General features: G+C 38.0%; 1 protein-coding gene across 2 annotated transcripts in view; it reads left to right on the top strand.

Moving 5' to 3' along the window:
* The first annotated feature begins 1,321 nt into the window (after nucleotides 1-1,321).
* ALCAM (activated leukocyte cell adhesion molecule) overlaps nucleotides 1,322-19,768 on the top strand; it is a 200,176-nt gene continuing 181,729 nt past the window's right edge. For both annotated transcript variants that reach the window (XM_065876103.1, XM_065876104.1), the window contains exon 1: nucleotides 1,322-1,394. In XM_065876103.1, the coding sequence (XP_065732175.1) occupies nucleotides 1,322-1,394 (73 nt within the window). The remainder of the gene's footprint in view (nucleotides 1,395-19,768) is intronic.

Genomic DNA, 19,768 nt, shown 5'->3' with positions numbered 1-19,768 from the left:
TAGAAATTCCTGATTTAATTTCCCCCGGGAAAGAGTGAATATTTTCTATTTGCTAGTGGGCAGTCGACTCAAGTAATCTGCCTGCAAAACAAGGTGCGTGCGAGAAGGGCACGTGGCGGGAGTTGGGCGGAGGAATCAGCCTAGCGAGTTACCCCCCCCCGCCCCCCGCCAACCAGTAGCTGTTCCTGTTAACTCCCAGGAGGCAAGTTCCCCGATTTGCCACCTCCTCCAGCCCCTTCCTCCCTCCTTCGCTCTCACCCTAGGACCCGAAGTGCGAGTCCCCGGGGAGGTCCCGACCCCCACCTCCCTGCCCCACTACTCTCCTTATAGGAGAAGGAGGCTGAGATATCACGGCCGAAAAGTCCCTGAGGAGTGAGCCAGTGGATAGGCGCCTGGGGGCAAGAAAAGGGCAATTTGAACCATGGCGAAGCTGCGTGGGCAGCGTGAAGTGAGAATCCGTAGGACGATGGCAAAGATAACGCCACAGGGAAGTGGCAGTACTGGGGGCCCACCCAGGAGCGCGCAGCTCTTGGGCGGGCTCCCTATTGGCGGGCGTGCCCCAGGGGCGGAGCCACTAGAAAGCCCCGCCCACTTGGTCTCCGGGACTCGGTGAGCATGACAGCCCAGTGGAGTTCCTGAGGCGGACTTCGCCTTGGACTCGGTCCTGCAGCGCCTCTAGGCTGCAGATCCAGCTCCTACCACCTGCGCTTGGCTCCACGTCCCGCGAAGCTGGGAGGAGAGAGGAGAGAGGGAGGAGGCGAAGGGAGGAGGCAAGCGGCAGCTTACACACGCCTTCCAGTCCCTCCACTCAGAGCAGCCCAGAGACCGCTGCTGGCGCCGCTGCTATCGCTGCCACCGCCGCTACCACCTGAGGAGACCGCCTGGACCTGTCGCCCCACTGTTGCCCCTCCCGGCAATTCTTTCCTAGCACCAGGCTTTTTATGCGCACTGCCACTACCATTATTATTATTATTCCAAGAGAAGGAAAATAGCAGACCAGCTAAAAAGAACCACGTATACCTTTCCGAATTACTCAAGTGTCTCCCGGGAAGAGAGGGTCGCCGGTCCCGGGAGGAGCAGCCGAAGGGGCCAAGGGCGGGTGTTGACGGGGAGACAGGAGGAGTTGGGGCACTGCGTGGTGGAAAGTTGCGAGCAGCGGACACCCGAAGGTGCAGCGCCACAGCCCAGGGGGCGGTGTGTCTGGGACAAGCCGCTGCCCGCTGCGTCCGGACCCGCGAGCGCGCGGGCAGCGCGGGGCCGGGGAGGACGCCCCCTCCTGCGGCGCGGACTCTGTCGGTGGTCCCCGAGGAGGAGGAGGAATATGGCATCGAAGGCGGCCTCCTCCTGCCGTCTGGTATTCTGCCTCTTGATCTCCGCTGCTGTCCTTCGGCCAGGTAAGAGCAGGGGCCTCAGAGCAGCCCCAGGCCAACCTGGGCAGGGAGGGCAGTTTCCTAGGTCCCCGGCCCGGGCCTCGCACCCCCGGGGAGGCGCGCCGGGGCGCGTGGGGGAGGTAAGGGGACGGCGGTGCGGGCACAGAGCTGGCCCTGGGTACCCTCACCTGTGCCGCAAATTTGGACTCGACCGGTTGGCTGAAGTTGGGGCAGCGACTGGGGGGACTTGATAAATCTCCAGGAAGTTTGGGTGCGGCCGGGGCCGGGGCTCCGTGGGGCCCACGGGCAAGATTCATCTGGCTCTCTCCCCTTCCCCCCTGCGGCTCCAGCCTGGGCGGCGAGCTCTCGCCCTCTGACCACCCCTCCAGTCTCTGGATATCAAAGTCCACGTCACTGCGCTCTGGGCAGTTTTCCTTTCGCTTAGCTCTTGGAGGCAATAGCTCGCACTTTTTCGTTATAAATCCCCTGGTAACTTCCCGTGGTGAGAGGCGAAGGGAGGGGGAGGGGTAGAGGAGGAAGGGAGGACTTTCAATCACTCCCTTTTAAAACCTCCTAAAGCTCCGACCGTGGTTTGGACGTCGTCTCCCCCATTGTCTGGGTGGGTGGTAAGAGTAGGGGTGATGGCGGGCAAGGAACGCAGCCTGGACTGGAATTCGCAGCCAGGTTTGTGAGCCCTTAGTGAGGGGGTTGTGGATTGTTCAGGACCTGTGACCTAACCTCAGTTCTCAGTTCTGTATTGAGCCTCATAAGAAAAAAAAAAAAAAAAAAAAGCAAAAGCCCCAACTATGAATATATCTCGCCTGGAAATCTCTTTCCTTGCCCTTAGGGACGTCCCCTGGCACTGTCATCCTGAGACCCGCCGGGTGGCTGAAGTGAGCTGACCCTAACAGGAAATTCTGTGTGCTCGCCGTCGCTTGACAGAGCAGCAGGTTAATTTTTCGATAGACATGAAGATTTGGGGGGAAATTTTTTTCTCCCCTTGAAGTTTTGATCTCTAGCCCCTCGTAGACAATTGCAAAAAAACCTCCTACTTCTTGTTATTTCGGCTTCTGTTTGTACTCTTGCCCCTCTCTTTAGTTTTTATCAAAGAAAAACTCACTTCCTTTTCGCGTCTTTAATTTCTGCACATCCCTTCAGTTGTTGGCATGCTGAGGTCAAAGAAGGGGTTTGAAGGCCTCTGGAGCTCTCCCAGAAAAGGGAGGAGAGTGGGGCTTGGGGTTAGAGACTGCAGATCCCTAGTGTTCGTGAACTGCCGCCGCGGTGTGTGTTAGTGGTGGTGTACGCGCGAGGTGCGTGCCCCCTCCCGTTCTGCTCTCATTTTTAAAGTTCCATTTCGAGTCGAGGTAATGAGCTCACCTGCTGTTTTGAGGCTAGAGCAAGAGGCGTCTGTGACAAATCGCCGGCTCTGGGGCTGGGACTGTGAATCGAGAGTCGAACAGGATTTAAAAGCAGCGGGAGGAGGGTGAGAACCCCCCGGGAGGTGGGAAGGAGAGACGCCCTTGGCTTTGGTACTGTACGGATTTCACTTTTTCCTGATACCAGTGGCTGGTGTGGGATGGAGGGGCACTCACTCTGGAGCCGAGGGGAGAGAGGAGGGATGATGAGGGTTCTGTAGTTTGTTCAGTGCGAAGATCCACACACCCACAGTCCCACAGCTGGTTTTCGGTTTAACCCCCTCGCCACTTGGAGAGCGTAGTCTCACCTACACCACTACGCTCGGACCACAAGCACACGCCCAGTTTCCTTTTCCGTGCCGGAATTTATTTTCAGTTGGGCCACCTCAGAGGACAGGTTTTCCGCACATGTAACTGCTAAAAAGGGAGAGGTTCCTCTTTCTGATCTTCGCGGGGATACTTTTGACGCAGCAAGCTCGCGCGTTTCTAGCCGGCACCCAGCTGCGCGCTTTCAGCTAGCGGGGCGGGCTCTCTCACCGCTGCCTACCCTCTGCTGATCAGCGGGTCAGGAGACTGAGACCCTCAGATCAGCGCTTTCCTTGAAATTACCCGGTTGGCAAATGCGCCAGATTTTCGGTGCGGCGTCAGTGTGTTTTAAAGGAAAGAATTATGGCACTAAAAGCGCCACGTCCAGACTCAGGGTGCAAGTCCTGGACGGCAAGTGCCCCTCCTCCAGAGCCTTCTGCACTGTTGAGCCCGGGGGTGATGCAGCGCCAATAGCTGGCTTAGGCAAAGGGACTGAATGAAGGGCTGGCCCGCCTGCAGCCCTTCATTTCCGGAGCGGTTTTGATAGTGTGTCCAGACCTAGAGAACAAAAACTAGAGTTTGTGAAACTGCCTCTGCAGGTCTGTCGGTCTGTAGTCATTACGTAGCCATGGATATATTTTAGGCATGGCATGTTACCTGTTTTGAAGGCAGCAGGAGAATTATCTATGAACCACGGAAACTGAATTCGGAGATGAAGGCAATGAAGTATGAGCTCAGCATCCGAGGGAGCAAGAATTTTATTATTCTCGTAGAAAGAGCGTCAGCCTGTGGTAACATTTTGTATTGCTTTAAAAAAAAAAAAAAAAAAAAGGCTTTCCTTGATTATTTACAACAAGGAGATGGGCCCTGAACTGTTTCTTCTCTTGGATCATCTGTGTGCACCCCCTCTGGAATGTTTCTTAATTGCTCACTGATAAAAAGTTCATTCCAAGATGTAAGCACACTTAAAGCTTTTTTTTCAGTGGGTTATCATGTTTGGAATGTATCTGTTTATCTCAGTAGGCCTTGGGAAGAGCATCAATTCAAATAATGTCCTTTCAGACTAACTGATGTGGGACTATTAAAATTTATAATTTCAAAACTGCAAACTGCTTAGTAGGCAGTAATACTGCTTTTTCTTTGATGATTTATTTAATCCAATAGCAATTTATGATTTAATGGGGCACTATTTTCAGTAGACTGCTTTCCTAGGTTTGTTTTGGGACCACTTACCTTCAGGCACTTGAGCAAGTCATTTCACCATTTTGGGTTTCAGTATTCTCATGTGTAAGGAAAAGGGTGGACTAAGGCTCTGCTCTCTGAGAGCTGTGCCAGCTCAACCTTTTGTTTCTAATGATCTAGGGTAAAAAGCCCATTTAGCCAAGGCAGAGTCATTTTCCAACTGTATTTTTCTAATGCTTTCAAACAGCCTGGACAGACACGATTCATATAAGTTGTATTACTAGAAAAATGACAGTGGCTCCCAATTGCTAGCTTTCTGTCTTTTTTCCTACTTTTATAAACTCATATCTTGTGATTACTCCTCCAAGCCTGAATAAGGCTATTAAAAAAATTTATACTGGAGAGAATTAGTCTCCCATTCTCCTGGGAAAAGAGACCCCAACAGTCAGAAAGGGCTTTAGGTCATAAAAAAAAAAAAAAAAAAAATATATATATATATATATATATATATATATATATATATATATGCAACCCATCCCTTCTGGAAGACTGGCTCTATTTAAACTTCATATATAGTTCCTAGAATAAAATGTTAAGTGATGGTTGATACTAATATGTTTATGTGACAAAGCCTTATATGTACACCCTAAAAAGGCTCCTAAACAAGGAAGTTGATTTGCTCCATGGTTGTAAGTACAATATAGAAGGAAATAGAAAATAATAATGCTTTCCCATTGTTTTCAAATCTATAGAAATCCAAAATATTTTTATGACTAGATTCCAAATTTTTCTGACTTTTTAAAAAATTCAAACTAGCATATCTTTTAAAATAGAAATTTAGAAGAAAATGCTTGTCTACTGTGGACTTATTAAAAAGAAGAAAATCAATAAAAACCTACTTTAAGACTCCTAAGTGTCAACAAAAAATTCTTTATAATGGAGTCAGTACTCATGTGTTCAGTTTTTAGCTGTGCTGCATAAGAATGTTGTAAACTTGGGGGAAGTTATTTTTATACTCCTTTTTATTTCCCATCTGTAAAATTATCTCCCTATGTAGTACATTGTTCTGATTTTGGTGAGATTAGTAACTCCCTTGCTCAGCATTTTGAATTTTTCAAGTAAAACATGCTATATTAAGACTTTTATTATATTCTTAATAGAATAACACTCTTTAATTTATTCCACTTAATTATCACTTTGACCATTTTATTAAAAGCAGGCAAAAATGTTTCTTTTCTTTTTTTTCTCCCTCAAGTTTTCATGACACTAAATATAGGCCTTTGTAAAACTGAGCACTAAGTTTTCAGCATTACTTAGTGTAAGATGGCAGCTTTTTGTCATATAGTATTTTAAATGCTTTATAATCACCTTGTTTTATATTCCCAAACACACCTCTTTTTGTTCTGGCCATCTATTTCACATAAAACATCATCAAAGAGTTCTAGCTCTCTGACACATGCAACATGTTATACCAAATACGCAGGAGAGCAACATAGGTACAGATATGATAAAAGAGTATCTCTGTACCTGTGTGTATACATGGAAACTTTGTTAATTTTATTCTTCACTGTTAGGTTTTCAAAAGGCCCATTTTATTTCTCACACATGAGTGTATGTGGCATATTAAGATGAGCTAACTCACTGGAATACTAAAGAAAAATTTCTTGGGAGTGCTGCGTGATGAATTAATATTTATTTGGTTATGACTTTTGGATATCAGCTCCTTTTTATTTTCAATAAAATGTCCAGAAAAATGTCCATTTATATTTCTCATTGCTTTTTTTTATTAGGGCAGAAGTTTCCTTTCCCTGTGGAGAACAAAGCCAAGACTAAAATATATCTTCTATGTTTAAGAAGAGGATATTATAGGCTCTTTGATAAGGTTAAATCCTACAATTATTACAAGTATCCCTATAGTGTACAAAATGTTATCGTATATTTGGAGTTACTGATATTTTCATCCAGCTAATTTCTCTGTTTAAATAACAAAATTTATGTTCTTTCCCCCCAACCTTATTAGGCAGAATACCATATATATTTCAGCTAGGACTAGTTCCAATTGTGCTATGATATTCAGTAATTGTTTTATGGTAATCTATTATCATGGCCCATTATTGTAGTATATGTTCCAAGAATGAAATTAGCTTTGACTGCTTCCTCTCTTATTTATCCAGCCAGTTTTCAATTATCCATTCCATTCAAGGGGCAATCAGAGTTGTGCAAAATCCAAAATAGTTTCTAATCAAAGGATTACATAATTCAACTTTGAGTTGAGGTTCTTCAATGAACATGACTGTGTCTGATCTTCTAGCATTGCAATAAAATGAAACAAAATTGTGGGAGAATAGACTAATCAGAAATTAGACAGCTGTCCAGTTTCCCTGGCTTGCTTCCTTGCCTTTTTTCCCCTAAAGCTCTGTTCTCTGTCACTCCATGATCCATACATCCTGGTATATCCAAGACACTCCTGGTTTATGCCTGGTTTATTTGATTATTAATGGTACCCTTTTTACTCTCAAAAGTGCAGTTTGGATGGCAAATTAGATGATCACAATAATTGTTAATGACTTGACTATGTGTCTGTCATAGAATACTTAACTATAAGACATTCCTCAACCTGACAAACTGAATATTTCTAACCTTTTTTTTTTAAGTATCAGCAATAGTGAAGTATCAATAAGGGGTTATATGCCTCTTTAATGTCAAGTATAAGAGAGATATAAGGTTATGGCTGGAACCCCAGAATATTGTAGTACGTGTGGAACATTAAGGATTCCGTGGATTGGAGTGGAAACCGAATTGACCTGAGATGCCAAGAGAATAATTATGTTTGAAATTCACCTGGGAGCTATACTTAGCCATGCAGTTATCTAGGGAAGGCCTGTTTCAATTTGATACTGAAATCCTTTCTTAGCCAACTGCACAATTCCCATTCTGTTCTTCTGTGAGGTTTCTCAGTAGCTCCACTATCAATTTAGATATAAAAATAAATTACCAAGGATGTCTATAAAATTGAAGGAGGGTCTCAAGTCTTTTTGTACATGTGAACTACAGTTGTATCAGTTAGGTACGGTGACCTGACTTGGGACAGCCAACAATATAGCCAGAACAGTTGGTGCCAAGACTGACTATTCCTAATTGATCACCCACATGTTATTTGGTTCAAATATCTCTGAGTGTCCCAGATATTCAGAAAACTCCAAAAGCAAATGGAGGTAGGAATGGTGAGAGGGTATTTTCTAAGCACACGGGTAAAGGATGCCATAGATTTGTCCTTAATAAGACGGATTGAAGGGAGCGGGCATTGGACACTGTGGCTAAAACTCTTGTCAGCATATTCCCAAGTACTTTCCCTAATAGTAGGGAGGTTTCTGGCTATAAAATTTGCCTAGCTCCAAATCAAGCAAAAAACAGAAAAATAAGTCTTGCTACTCTTATTAAAATTTTGAACCACAGTATATCAGTTAACTATGCCACATAATAAAGTACTCCAAAATAAAGTGGTTTAAAACAGCAACCATTTTATGTAGTTCATTATTTTGCAGTTTGGCAATTTAAGCTGGACAGTTGGGTGCTTTTCTGATTTTAGCTCCATGCCATTCTACTGTAGTCTGCTGTGTGAGTCAACCTATGAAGCTTTGCTTCTGGGATTTGGCTGGTTGTTGTTCAGGAAAAATTAATTCTTCTCCATGGTCTTTCATTTTCTAATAGGCTTCCCTAGGCTAGTTCTCTTGATGGAAGTCTACCTCTCAGGATAGTAGTGAGGGGTGTGGCAACAGCAGGGATCCTTACTGCAGATCCTCAGCCCCATATTCACAGTCTACACCCTCTTCTTTCAGATTATTGGGCAAGAAATATTATAGAGGCTCATATATTATAGAGCAGTGTCCAGTAAGAGTACTGTTTCCTACTGCTCAAACTTTATCTTCCCCAGGAATAAAATTATGGAAAGTGTGTGTGTGTGTGTGTGTGTGTGTGTGTGTGTGTGTGTGGAGGGAGAGAGAGGGAATAAAATTATGGAAAGTGTGTGTGTGTGTGTGTGTGTGTGGAGGGAGAGAGAGAGAGAGAAATTGAAGGGTTAAAGGCATGCAATTCATGATCAGAAGCTAAAATGTGGTAGAAGAGGGGTTATTGGAAAAATGAGAAGGTGCCTTAGATGTCTATCTTGTTCAGTTCTCTTATTTGACAGCTGAGATAGATGAAGATACAGGTAAAGAGATTACCTAAAATTCAGTAGAAGATTAACCACCATTTTTAGAGACAACAATGTTCTTAGTTTGATGTATGTTTAGACCCATAGGTTCAAGGTTTTGGAGCTATGAAGAGCCTTAAAATTACTTAGCTACTTGCCTAAGGTCATATTGTTAACCAATCCAAAATTAAAACTCTTGTCAATTAACCATTCAACGTTTAATAATAGCATTCAATAAATATTTATTGTGCTCAATATGTGCAAAGCATTGGGCTTGGTGCTGGGGATACTTCCATGAACTAGTTACTAAATAGCCAAGGTCCACTGTCTCTCCAAGAAATTATGTCCTCTCTGGGAAACAGACATCAGTCAACTAATTATATAATTATTTGCTAGAACTTTGGCTAAGTACGGCAAGGGCACATAAAGAGCATTTTACATCAGTGTGGCCAAATTTGGTCTGGAGTTTAGGAAAAACTCAGAAAAGTTCTTTCAGGAAGTGATATCTGAAGTACGAGATGAGAAATAATCAAACAAAAGATATGGGCTGAGAGAATGGAATGAGTGAAGACACTAAGGAGGAACATGGCTGTAACTCCTGGAGGTGACCAGGAAGTCCTTGAAGTTGTTCAAATACTTGTTTTTTAATTTCCCTAATTTACTTACCAGTTACGGGGTTCAGAAGAGGATCTCTTTGATTTTATTCAAATGCTTATATACTAGCACATATTTGCATATAAACTTCCCACCCTTTAAACATATCTAGTGAGAACGTACCGTACCTTTCCTTTTTCACTTTGCAGCACATGTTGGAGATTAAGAGAATATCTAATATCAGCACATATAGCTCTACATCATTTTTTAACATGGTGTATTGGAGTTTATTGTACACACCATAATTAACCATTTCCCCAGCTCTTGGAAATGTAGATTGTTTCTAATCTATTTGTTACAAACAATACGGCAGTGGACATCTTAATACTTGTTCTTGTCCATATGAGCAATTATGTTGGCAGGAAAATGTCTTAGAAGTGAAATTGCTGAGTCAAAGAATATGTGTATTTTTTGTTTAGAAAGAAATTCTAAAATTACGGTTCAAAGAGTATATACTATATTGTATACTTGAAAGTTGCTGAGAAAGTAGATCTTAAAAGTTCTCATCACAAGAAATGATTGTAACTATGTGTGGTGATGAATGTTAACTAAACTTATTGTGGTGATCATTTTTGCAATATATACATCTATCAAATCATTATACTGTACACCTAAAACAAATATATGTCAAATATATCTCTATTTAAAAAAGAGTATCTTTAGTCCCAGCTAAAGTATATGGGGATGTACCTTCCCCATACTTCCTCCATAACTCTGTACTATTACTATAACTTCTTAAAAACCAGGATATGTTGGTTCTTATTTATTTAAAGTTTATGGAAAAAGTGAGAATTATAGGAGTAATAGGCACACACACTCATATGTAAGGCAAAAGCTATAGACAGATTTGTGCCTAAATTTTTATACATGAGATGGAACCACAAATGCAGGAAAGAAGTGCATTTATTATGAATTATTATCATTGCCCTTTCCATATAAGACGGGTAACTTTTAGAACATAAACCATGTAATTGTAAGCCATATTTTCTTCCATTTTAGAAGATTCATACTCTGTGATGTGAGATTAACTGAAGCAGTGGATTAACAGGCGACAAGATGTGAACCTTAAGAGTAGTTGATAATGTTTTTCATTACACAAATGGTTTCCAAATATTCGTGTTTGTTCATTGTAGATGCAATATACGTCTAACTAATGCCATTTTGTAAACCCAGTTTAATAGTTTTACTAAACAGACTTCAGTTATTTTTAAGTAAATCATATTTTGAACATTTCTTCCAACAAGTTTGTTTTAACAGGCTTGTCAAAATTGTTTATGAGCTGATAAAAATACCATCTTCTGTAAATTTATTTTAAAAATCAGTGCTACTAAATGTTTCACCCTGTAATTTTTGGACCTATTGTGAAAAGGAGTAAAATATATTTTTATAGTTACTTTTATTTAAAAAAACATAAAATATGTACATGAAGAGTTTTCAACAAGCATATGCTGAAGATATATTTTTAAAACAAGGCAACAAACACTCATAATGGATTTAATATTAGTATGTACATACTGTAATTTTATGAAATTAAAGCAGTTTCTGCTTAGCATTTAGTTTTAAATGTCCAAACTTGTGGCATTTATACTCCATTCTGCAAGCATTTTCTCTATGTGGTGATAGGTATGACACTTCCCAAGAAAAGTGTTTATGTTGGTCATAAGGCATAGGTTTTATATTTTTGCAGAGATGAGCATGACTCTAAATATGAATAATGCTTTTGATGTCAGATCTAAGAGTAAAATGCAATACATATTTGGATTTACCCTGTTGGATTAATCCCCTACTCAACCCAACCCCAGTATATGGTAATTTAGTTCTCAAATAGAAATTTTCCTTTAGAAATGATTAATTAGCATATGATAAAATTGCTTTTCTTATCATAGTAGAATGGCAAATAAGTATCTGTTTATTAAAACAAAACCTGCATCTGTTCAGCTTTTTTTCTCTTTGCTGATAAGAAGTATGTCTTCTTTCTAAAATAAATGGTAAAACAGTAAAAAGAATAGAGTTTCCAGGTATAGTTTAGAGGTGATCATTTTTTAGAATTGATCCTAAACGTTCAGCTAGAAAGGATTTGAACTACCTGAGTAGTGAGTTTTTGTGTACAGTGTGGCTATACCTCAGTGGTATTAAAAACTAATTGCTTAATTTTTATAGACTGTCAAGGCTTACAGATTTCACAGACTGTCAATACATAGCATATATTCCATTGCACAAGAGCTCAAGAGCTTGGGCTCTGTATCAGAGCATTAGTTTGATTACTGTCTCTTGTCTTTTTTACTGTTTTGTAAAATGAGGATTACAGTACTATCAAGTTCATTTGATATGAATATTCAAAAAGATAATGAGTGTATGGCACATGTCTCAGTGCCTGGCACACAGTGGACTCTCAACCAATAATAATCATTATGAATCACATTTTTAAGTAATCACAATATTATAATAAATGCCAGTTTATTCATATCAGAAAAATATGTGAAATACTGCATTTTACTGGTTGGAAGATATATTTAGTTCCATTAAACTACATTTTTGAGTTTCCATAACAAAATTAGAATTCATATTCTTATTAGGATGTATCATAGTCCCAGTATCTGTCAAATAACTTTTTAGTTTTACCAACTCAAGGAAAACAAAAGAAAAACGCAAATTGAAAATTGCAGTCTTAAAATGTAATTTCCTGCAAACAAAAACCATGAAAGAGAAAGAACACATTCTAAAATTATAAAGACATATGTAATTTACAATATTATTCTTAGAAATTGATATTGCATATGTGCTTCTAAAATTTGAAAGGTACTAGAACTTAGAAAGAGAAAAAATTTACAATTATTATAATAGAATTGTTTTGAAGATAAAGTTGTGATTTTAAATACAAGGCATATTTTCTCAACCATAATTCAATAGAGGGAGCTCCACTACTTTTTTTTTGTGAGCACTGTAGGGTGCTTTATCAATTATGATTTTCTGGTGACCTCTAATTTAATGGTGAAATTATTAAAAATCTGTAATTTTAATATTAATGTTTTTTTGAAATTGAGTAATATCTTCCTCTTGCTAATGGAATTCAAAAAATGCTTCTACAAATAATTGTTTTAAAACCCTAGTTCTTAGTTCCCTATACCCTTTGGATAATAAATCACTAGAAGAAATTAAAGTAGGTGTACTCTTGAGAAGCATACTTTAATATAGCAAAGCATCAAAGGAGAACAAAGTTTATTTCCAATAAAATAATGAATATTTTGATAATACTTTTGTGGTATCTATTAAGTGAAAACAGTTATATATTAGAACAGGAGAAGAAAAATAGTATTTTTCTCACTCTGCCTAGATTTTTAATCAAGTGATTATAGATTTCTATGTGGAAATGGCCTATACTCATATCTTTCCCTCTTTTTTATTTTCCCCAATATCCCCTTGATTTAGATAACTCCAACTATATTTTCAATCTAAGTTGATATCCATCACCTGTGTGACCCTGACAATTCATTTACCCTTTATGAGGTTCACTTTTGTCAAGGAAGTATTGTCTCATATGATTTCTAAGATCTTTGCAGCTTAAAAATTCTAAGATTCAAAATTATACATTGATTTAGAATATTTTATATAGGTTTGAATCAATGGTAAGCAATAATTTTTTACTGGAGGTCCAATTAAGGAAAAAAAGGTTTTAAATGACGATCCCCATTTACTCTTTATTCAAAATGGAAATTATTTTTTTGAGTTCTGCAGAAAATTGCATAATCTCACACATAGACCTCCTAATTTATTTCAAAAATGCCATCAGTTAAAGAAACAGCCCAGTTGTCTGGTACATGTAAGAATCTCCAAAACAGAGACAGATTTTAAACATTTCATATTAAAATTAGATATGTGCTCTTGTGGCGGTGCTGGTAGGGAAGCCTGGGATTGAGGCCTGTAGTTTATGCATTAAGGTTTTAAGCGTTCTTTCAAGTAAGTGCTTGTTTTATTTAGTTTTCTTTCTGTGATAGATTAGAGTTTGAGAATGTGGCTTCTGGAGCCAGACTGTGTGGTTCTGAGACCTGTATCTCCATCCTCCACCCTCCCAGCCAGGTGACGCTGGTCAAATTGCTTAATCCGTCTTCTGTCCTAATTTGTGCAGTAGGGACAAACTCATCCAATCGTATGACTGTCAAATAATACGCTCTCAATAAATTGTTAGTATTATTGAAATATTTAATTTCAGTTAATCTTTCCACCTTCCCGCAAATACAAATATAAACCCAGCTTACTCCGATGAGTACATAAAGAAGAGAGGTCTCAGGTTGTTCAAAATCATAAAATTGATAGCTGTAGCTCCTCCCCACTCCACCTTTTTTCCCTACTCAAGAAGTGGAATATTAATGAGAGTGATGTCATATTATTTATTGGGCATAACCTTGAATCTATTCACTATATAAAATAAATAAATCATTCACAAATGCCTAGACTTTATCCATTAATTATTAGTATCATATTCATGATGACACAATTCTTATCTGATAATAAATCATCATTGCATTGTGATCCTGTGGTTGAAATCTAAACTTAGAGGTAAAATTAAGGCTAAAAAAGAGACACCTTGCAGATTGTAGTTCACAATGTCTGAGAGCATATTGCTGTTTTAGGTCATTTCTGTAAGTTGCCCAGAGGTAACTTAGGAGTAAGAAAATGTGTGTGTGCTTATAACAGATTTATGTAGACTCTAGATTCTGAGTAAAATAGAGTAGTGATCATAAGAAGTTTTAAGGAAGTGAACAAAATAAACAGTCTAAAGTTTTCCCTAACTTCAGTCTAGCTCCCCTCCAATCTCTTCTCCCCTCTGCCATTAAAATGAGTGAGATATGAATAGAATCTTGTAACTGCTCTGCTTAAAATACTTCAATGGCTCCCTGTTGCAGTAAGGATAAACTGCAAACTTATTAGCATAGCATTTAAGGTCCTTCATGCATTTCTCAACACAGTCTTTCTTGGAAGTCCATGCTCCAGCCATACTTCTAAGTGTGCCATGGCCTTCTTGTTTCCTGTGTTGCTATTCATGTCACTGTCTTCTTCCAGAACTCTCTCTGCACCCTCCCCCATCACCCTCCCTTTGTCTGAAAAATAGCTAGCATCTCCATCCTTCAGAACACAGTTTAGATTCCATCTTCTCCAGAAATTCTTCGTTGATCGTCCTAAAGTGTCCGTTCAGTGTAGTTCCAGAGCTAATTTCACTTATTGCCTATTACCTGTTTATTCATTTCTCTCTACTTTAGAATATTTTTGTGTTCTAGAGGCAGGGGCTATGTCTTAGTCTTTTTTCTGCTCAGTGTCTGCTGATATACAGTATATCCCCAGTACATATATGATGATTGAATAAACACAGTCAATATTAGAAATATCGATTATTAATAAAGCCTACGTATATTCACATATGAATTAGAAATATCTGTATTGAGACAATTTTTCAATTGCTTTTAAAAATTTAGTTAGAGAATGACTAATATCCTGAATTATGGTTCCTTAAAAAAATAAACAAAACAGTATTTGCCGTATTCTACCCAAGCTACGCAATGAAGTATAAAAAGAAATGAAATAAAGTTAGACTAATTTTTCTTCCAGGTGTCAATCCAGATTAACATAAAATAAAAACCTTAATAACTGTCTTCTTTGAGTTTTCATAGACATTGAACATTAAATGTAAGATCATCCGGAGAAATACAAAAATTTATTTAAACTGATTTATTTAACTAAGTTTTTCTAGGATAATTCTAGGAACACATTCTCAGTAGGCAGTAAACGACTGGTAATATTTTTATTTCTCCTGTTTTTAATTCTTAGATTAAACCTTTGGATCAGGGCATTTTCCTGAATATGGCAAAAATAGTATAGAAAAGATTTCATGAGAAGTTGATCAATCACACAGGCAATATTGAATATATTTGTACCACAGAAAATATGTGTGTATTGTGGACCATGCCTTGAATGCTGTTAACAGTAAAATATCAGAGATAATTCAGAGAAAATCTAGTGTTACTTTTGCAGAAGGATTTTTTTATTGACGAATTAAAAGAATTCAGACACAAACCTAAGAAAAAATTGAAAGATTTTGTTTTTACTGAAAAATAAACCTTGTGCTCTTGAAACTGACATCTTTTCTCTGGGCAAAATAATCTAAATCCTTATAATCTTTTTAATTAAAGTCTTTTTTTTTAATAAGCCTTTATTTTATTTTATTTTATTTTTACTTTACTTTGGATCCTTCCCAGTTGTTCTGAATTTTAACTTCCCTATGGTTTTATTCCCCATAGAAAACATTGTTAGTAAATTTTTACTTCTATGGTCTGATGGTCAAGTCCTGAATTCCCACAGAGAAATTCTAATATTTTTCTAATATGTTATAAAAGTTACTTGTCCAGATAAACCAATATAAATGCAACATGTTGTCACTAATAGCTCCCATGTATTGTATACCTGCTGTGCTCTATGCACAGTAGTACTTTATAAAAGAATGACCAATATATTTGTATAATCAATTTTAAATGTAAAAACTGTACTTTTTATTCTATTTTTTGAATTACAAAATACTCTCACTTTCAGCCTTTACAATATAAGACTTTGAATGCAGTATAGCATATGTATCAAAAAGTAATCAGAGCAAAGGTATTATCAAATAAAGCCAAGTAAATGAGACTTTCTCTTTCTTTAAATATACAAAACTGGTTGGGCCATACCAATGACCTGTTAAGAGTCTGGATTAATCAAGTAGTCTACATGAAAATTATTATTTTTTATCTCTTCTACTTGAAAAAATGTTACCCATTTCTATGACAAATATTGCATGGATTCTTGGGTTCTAATACAGATTTCACATTAATGATATTGTGATCCAACAAAATAATCTTCCCACAGACATGTCAGACAATATAAAAATAATAGAGATTTCACTTTTCCATGGAAGCAGAATCTAAGGTTAATACAATGAAATAATTTTCTTCATCAACGAGCCTTATTTTATTCTATGTGAATAGGTTTAAAAAGTTAAATTTTACTATAATGGGTGTAATTACAGGGAACGTTGAGTGTTCTGTATATGCTGTAGAGGACATGTGATACTTAAGTGGGCAGCTTGTACTACTGAGGAAGGTACAGGAGGGAATGAGTGGACCTCTCTACAGAGAGAAATGAGAGACAAAACCTGAATGCTAGCATGAAAGAGAAATTGCTGTTTAAAAAGAGATAACCACAGATTGCTTACATGGACCAGTAACATCATACTATAAAATAATTTTTATTTTTGGCTCTGCATGGAGTTGATAATACACTCTAATAATTCCAAATTTGAATCTCTCTTCTCAATAACTAAAAATCACTTAATTTTTTATCTTGGAGAGGGGAGAACAATGGCTGGAAAGAAACTTCTTACTGAGAAATTTTGATGTAAATCTCTATTGAAATCCAGATACTTATTGACCAAATTTAGCAGTGCTTATCAAATTCTACAATAGCAGAATGTGAATTCATCATTCTTTATCAAAGTTGAGTAATTCTGAACAGTCTAAGGCATATCATTTAATAGTGAAATTATACAAATATACATCTGTCAGTTTCCAACTGAGCGTATTTGTGTATACTCAGATTTTTGGTGAGTGCTAAAGGCTTATCTGTACAGATTCAGTTCCCTGAACCAGTGAGAATCTAGTAAGACAGTGTTTTTGAAACTACTCCCCCCAAGAGATGGATGGAACGTATACTATTAATATAGTATTGAATGATCTGCTCCAAACCTAGAGATCAGTGGGCCTGAGATAAGACTTGAGCATTGGGATTTTATTTCAAAGAGTGGGGCTGGGCTGGAATAAAGAGTTTACTTCCCAAGTGTGCAGAGAAAGTTAAAATTAGAGAAATGAGTATAACAGAGAGATGAGTGGGTGACTAGTCAAGTTCTGGACAGGGAAGTCTGATGGGTGAACAAATCTGAAGGAAGAAGAAATGGATTTTAGAAAACCAGAGTTAGGAAGACAAAACTGAACCAGTGAAACGTGTTTGGTTAGAACAGGTGCCTCTACATCTGTTTGGAATCAACTACGCAATGGTTCATGCGTGGGCCAACTGAATAGAAATATTCAAGGTCATAATAAACTGAAGATTTGGTTCTACTTACAGCTTCCCTCTCTTGGTTTATTCATAAAGAGAGAGCCCAAACAAATCCATTCTCATTGGCTAGGGATATTATTACCCATGCTTAGATTTTGCACGACTTTTCCCTACATCCTACCTTCCTACCCCTTTTCCCTGTGACCTTTACCCCTGGACATCAGACCCCACTTCCTGAGAGCCTAAACTTGGCCTATCATCATATTAAAGTAAATATATATGTTTAGTTTCTTTCTTAGTGAGTTGTGGATTTTTTAAAATTAAAACTATGTGGAAGGTGTTTATTATTTCCTATCGAGTTAGGCGTATTTATGAGAAGCATACCTGTTGGGACACAAAGCCCAATTCAGGAACTACCAAATAACTGGTATCACTGTATGCCTTTTTCAAGCACGGTCTACAATGTTTAAAATGCTATCTTTCTGAGCTTAATCCTTGAACATGAAAACAAATATCAAAGGTAGTATGAAGAAGTTATCTAATAAACATTATTTTCCCAGTAGTTTTAATCTCACTCTGGTTAATATCATATTAAGTGTTAATGCTATTTCAAATTGATAAGTTTTGAGTTTTATCTTCTTTTTTCACCTCAGATCATTTTCTAGATAGAAATTTAGAGATTTCTCCATAAGAGAAATAGAATAGCTGAGGAGTAATTACATTTTCCACAGCAGTATTTAGTAGTCAGACAGGCTGAGCTTCCAAATGAGTTTGCTATAGGAATGGTAGGAGGAAATAAAAATAATAAATGATCCTCCCCACCTCCCTCAAAAAACCCTAAGAAACCGTCAAACAAAGCCCAGAAACGCATCAAACATAAGATCATCCTTTACTTTTTTGTTGGTTATTTACTTTGCCCTCTGGAAACATTGCACAACCTGTTAGCTTTTTCTCTTTAGATGTTTGCAGGATACGGAATGTACTACTAAGTTTAAAAAAAATAACATTGATTCTCACAGCAGAACCAGTGTGTACTTGTTAACCACATAAGTACACTGTTAAACATAGTTGCTTCACAAATAATAAAATAAAATGAAAAAGAAGAAAACAGGCCCCATGCAAACAGTTCATACACTCCACTAACTTTATTATTTAGTAATTAAGCTAGAAAACATTTAATAGTGAGTGTTGGTTTATCATTGTTGAATCAATAACAGTAACCAGGATCATTGTGGCATTAATAACAGTGACCAGGAGCTTTCCTACTCTGTGGGGCTTGACTGCCCATGGTCAATGGCAGAGTGATGTAGAAGATTGGAGAGGGAATATGAGCCCCAAGTTTTGGTTCTGCCTTTGTCAGCAGCCCTGGGATTTTGGTTAGTCACTTCATATATTTGTTCTTTATTTCTTTGCTTGTTCAATGATGATATTAGGCCAGAACTGGGTGGATTTCCTTCCATGTGATTATGTGTTGTGTGATTTAATTCCATTGCCAAATAAAAAGGATCTTTGCATTGTATCTTTTGGTATTATTTGTTCTTCTTTTGTTCTCACCAGCATGCTCAATTAAGGGCTAGACATGTAACATTTTGCAGATTGAGATTCCCAGTCACAGTGGACCATAAATAAAATAACAAGTCATAGAAATAAAGAATACAGTACAGACAAGCATTAACAGTGTGTGAAATTATGATAGACAAGGAGGGATACAACTTCTCCCCTGTTCAACACTGAACATACTTCATGAGAATACACTATTATATTTCATTTTGGTCTCAATATTTTAAATAAAGATTTAGAGAAATTGGATTTGGTTCAGAGAAAAACAATAAACTTGATTAAACCTTATACAATACAGGTTCTGTGAGGAAGAGTTAACGTCTGGAGAAGGAAGGTGTAAACTGTGAATTAATAGCTGTTGTGAAAACACTGATCCATGATTTCCTGTCTTCACAGACAGCTGTTCCACACCAATAATCACAAAACAGGATTCAGCAGCTGAAAGAAAAAGCTAGTTCCTTGACTTTGAATTTGCTGCTTTTGAGAACGACTGAGAGACCGCTATCGCTGATAGTGTTAGAAAATGTTATAGCCAATTGTCTGTCTGGAATGTTTTATATGTATTCCATACTCAAGGCAGAGATGTTTCTGATATCTCTTTCAATGTAGACATCACTATGAAAGGATAATAAATTTGGTGATAAATACTTCATTTTTCTTATCTGTAAAGTGATATAAACTGTAATTTAAGATCCCTTCTGGTTCAAATTGTCTATGATTTTTGAGTGTTGGGATGTTGGATCTACACCTTAGCTTAATATTTGATTGTAGAAATATCCTTCTAGGAAACTTAGTTTAAGAGACCAGACTTTTCTTTCTTTTTCTTTTAAAAGATAAAATGGGTAGATTTTGAACTTAATAATTATTGCAATAGATTCCAAATGAGTCTAGCCACACCCTGTGGATCTTTTAGCTCTTGGAGGCTCAAAATCCTGAGACTTTACAATCAAGATATAAAGACTATAAATTGAATGGTTATATTAAGGGTTTTGTGAAAGAAAAGGGAAAGA

The sequence above is a fragment of the Phocoena phocoena genome, chromosome 4 (assembly GCF_963924675.1).
Source record: "Phocoena phocoena chromosome 4, mPhoPho1.1, whole genome shotgun sequence".
NCBI classification, from domain to species: domain Eukaryota; kingdom Metazoa; phylum Chordata; class Mammalia; order Artiodactyla; family Phocoenidae; genus Phocoena; species Phocoena phocoena.
Note: the sequence above shows the minus strand (reverse complement) of the source record. Positions and strands in the feature narration are given on the sequence as shown.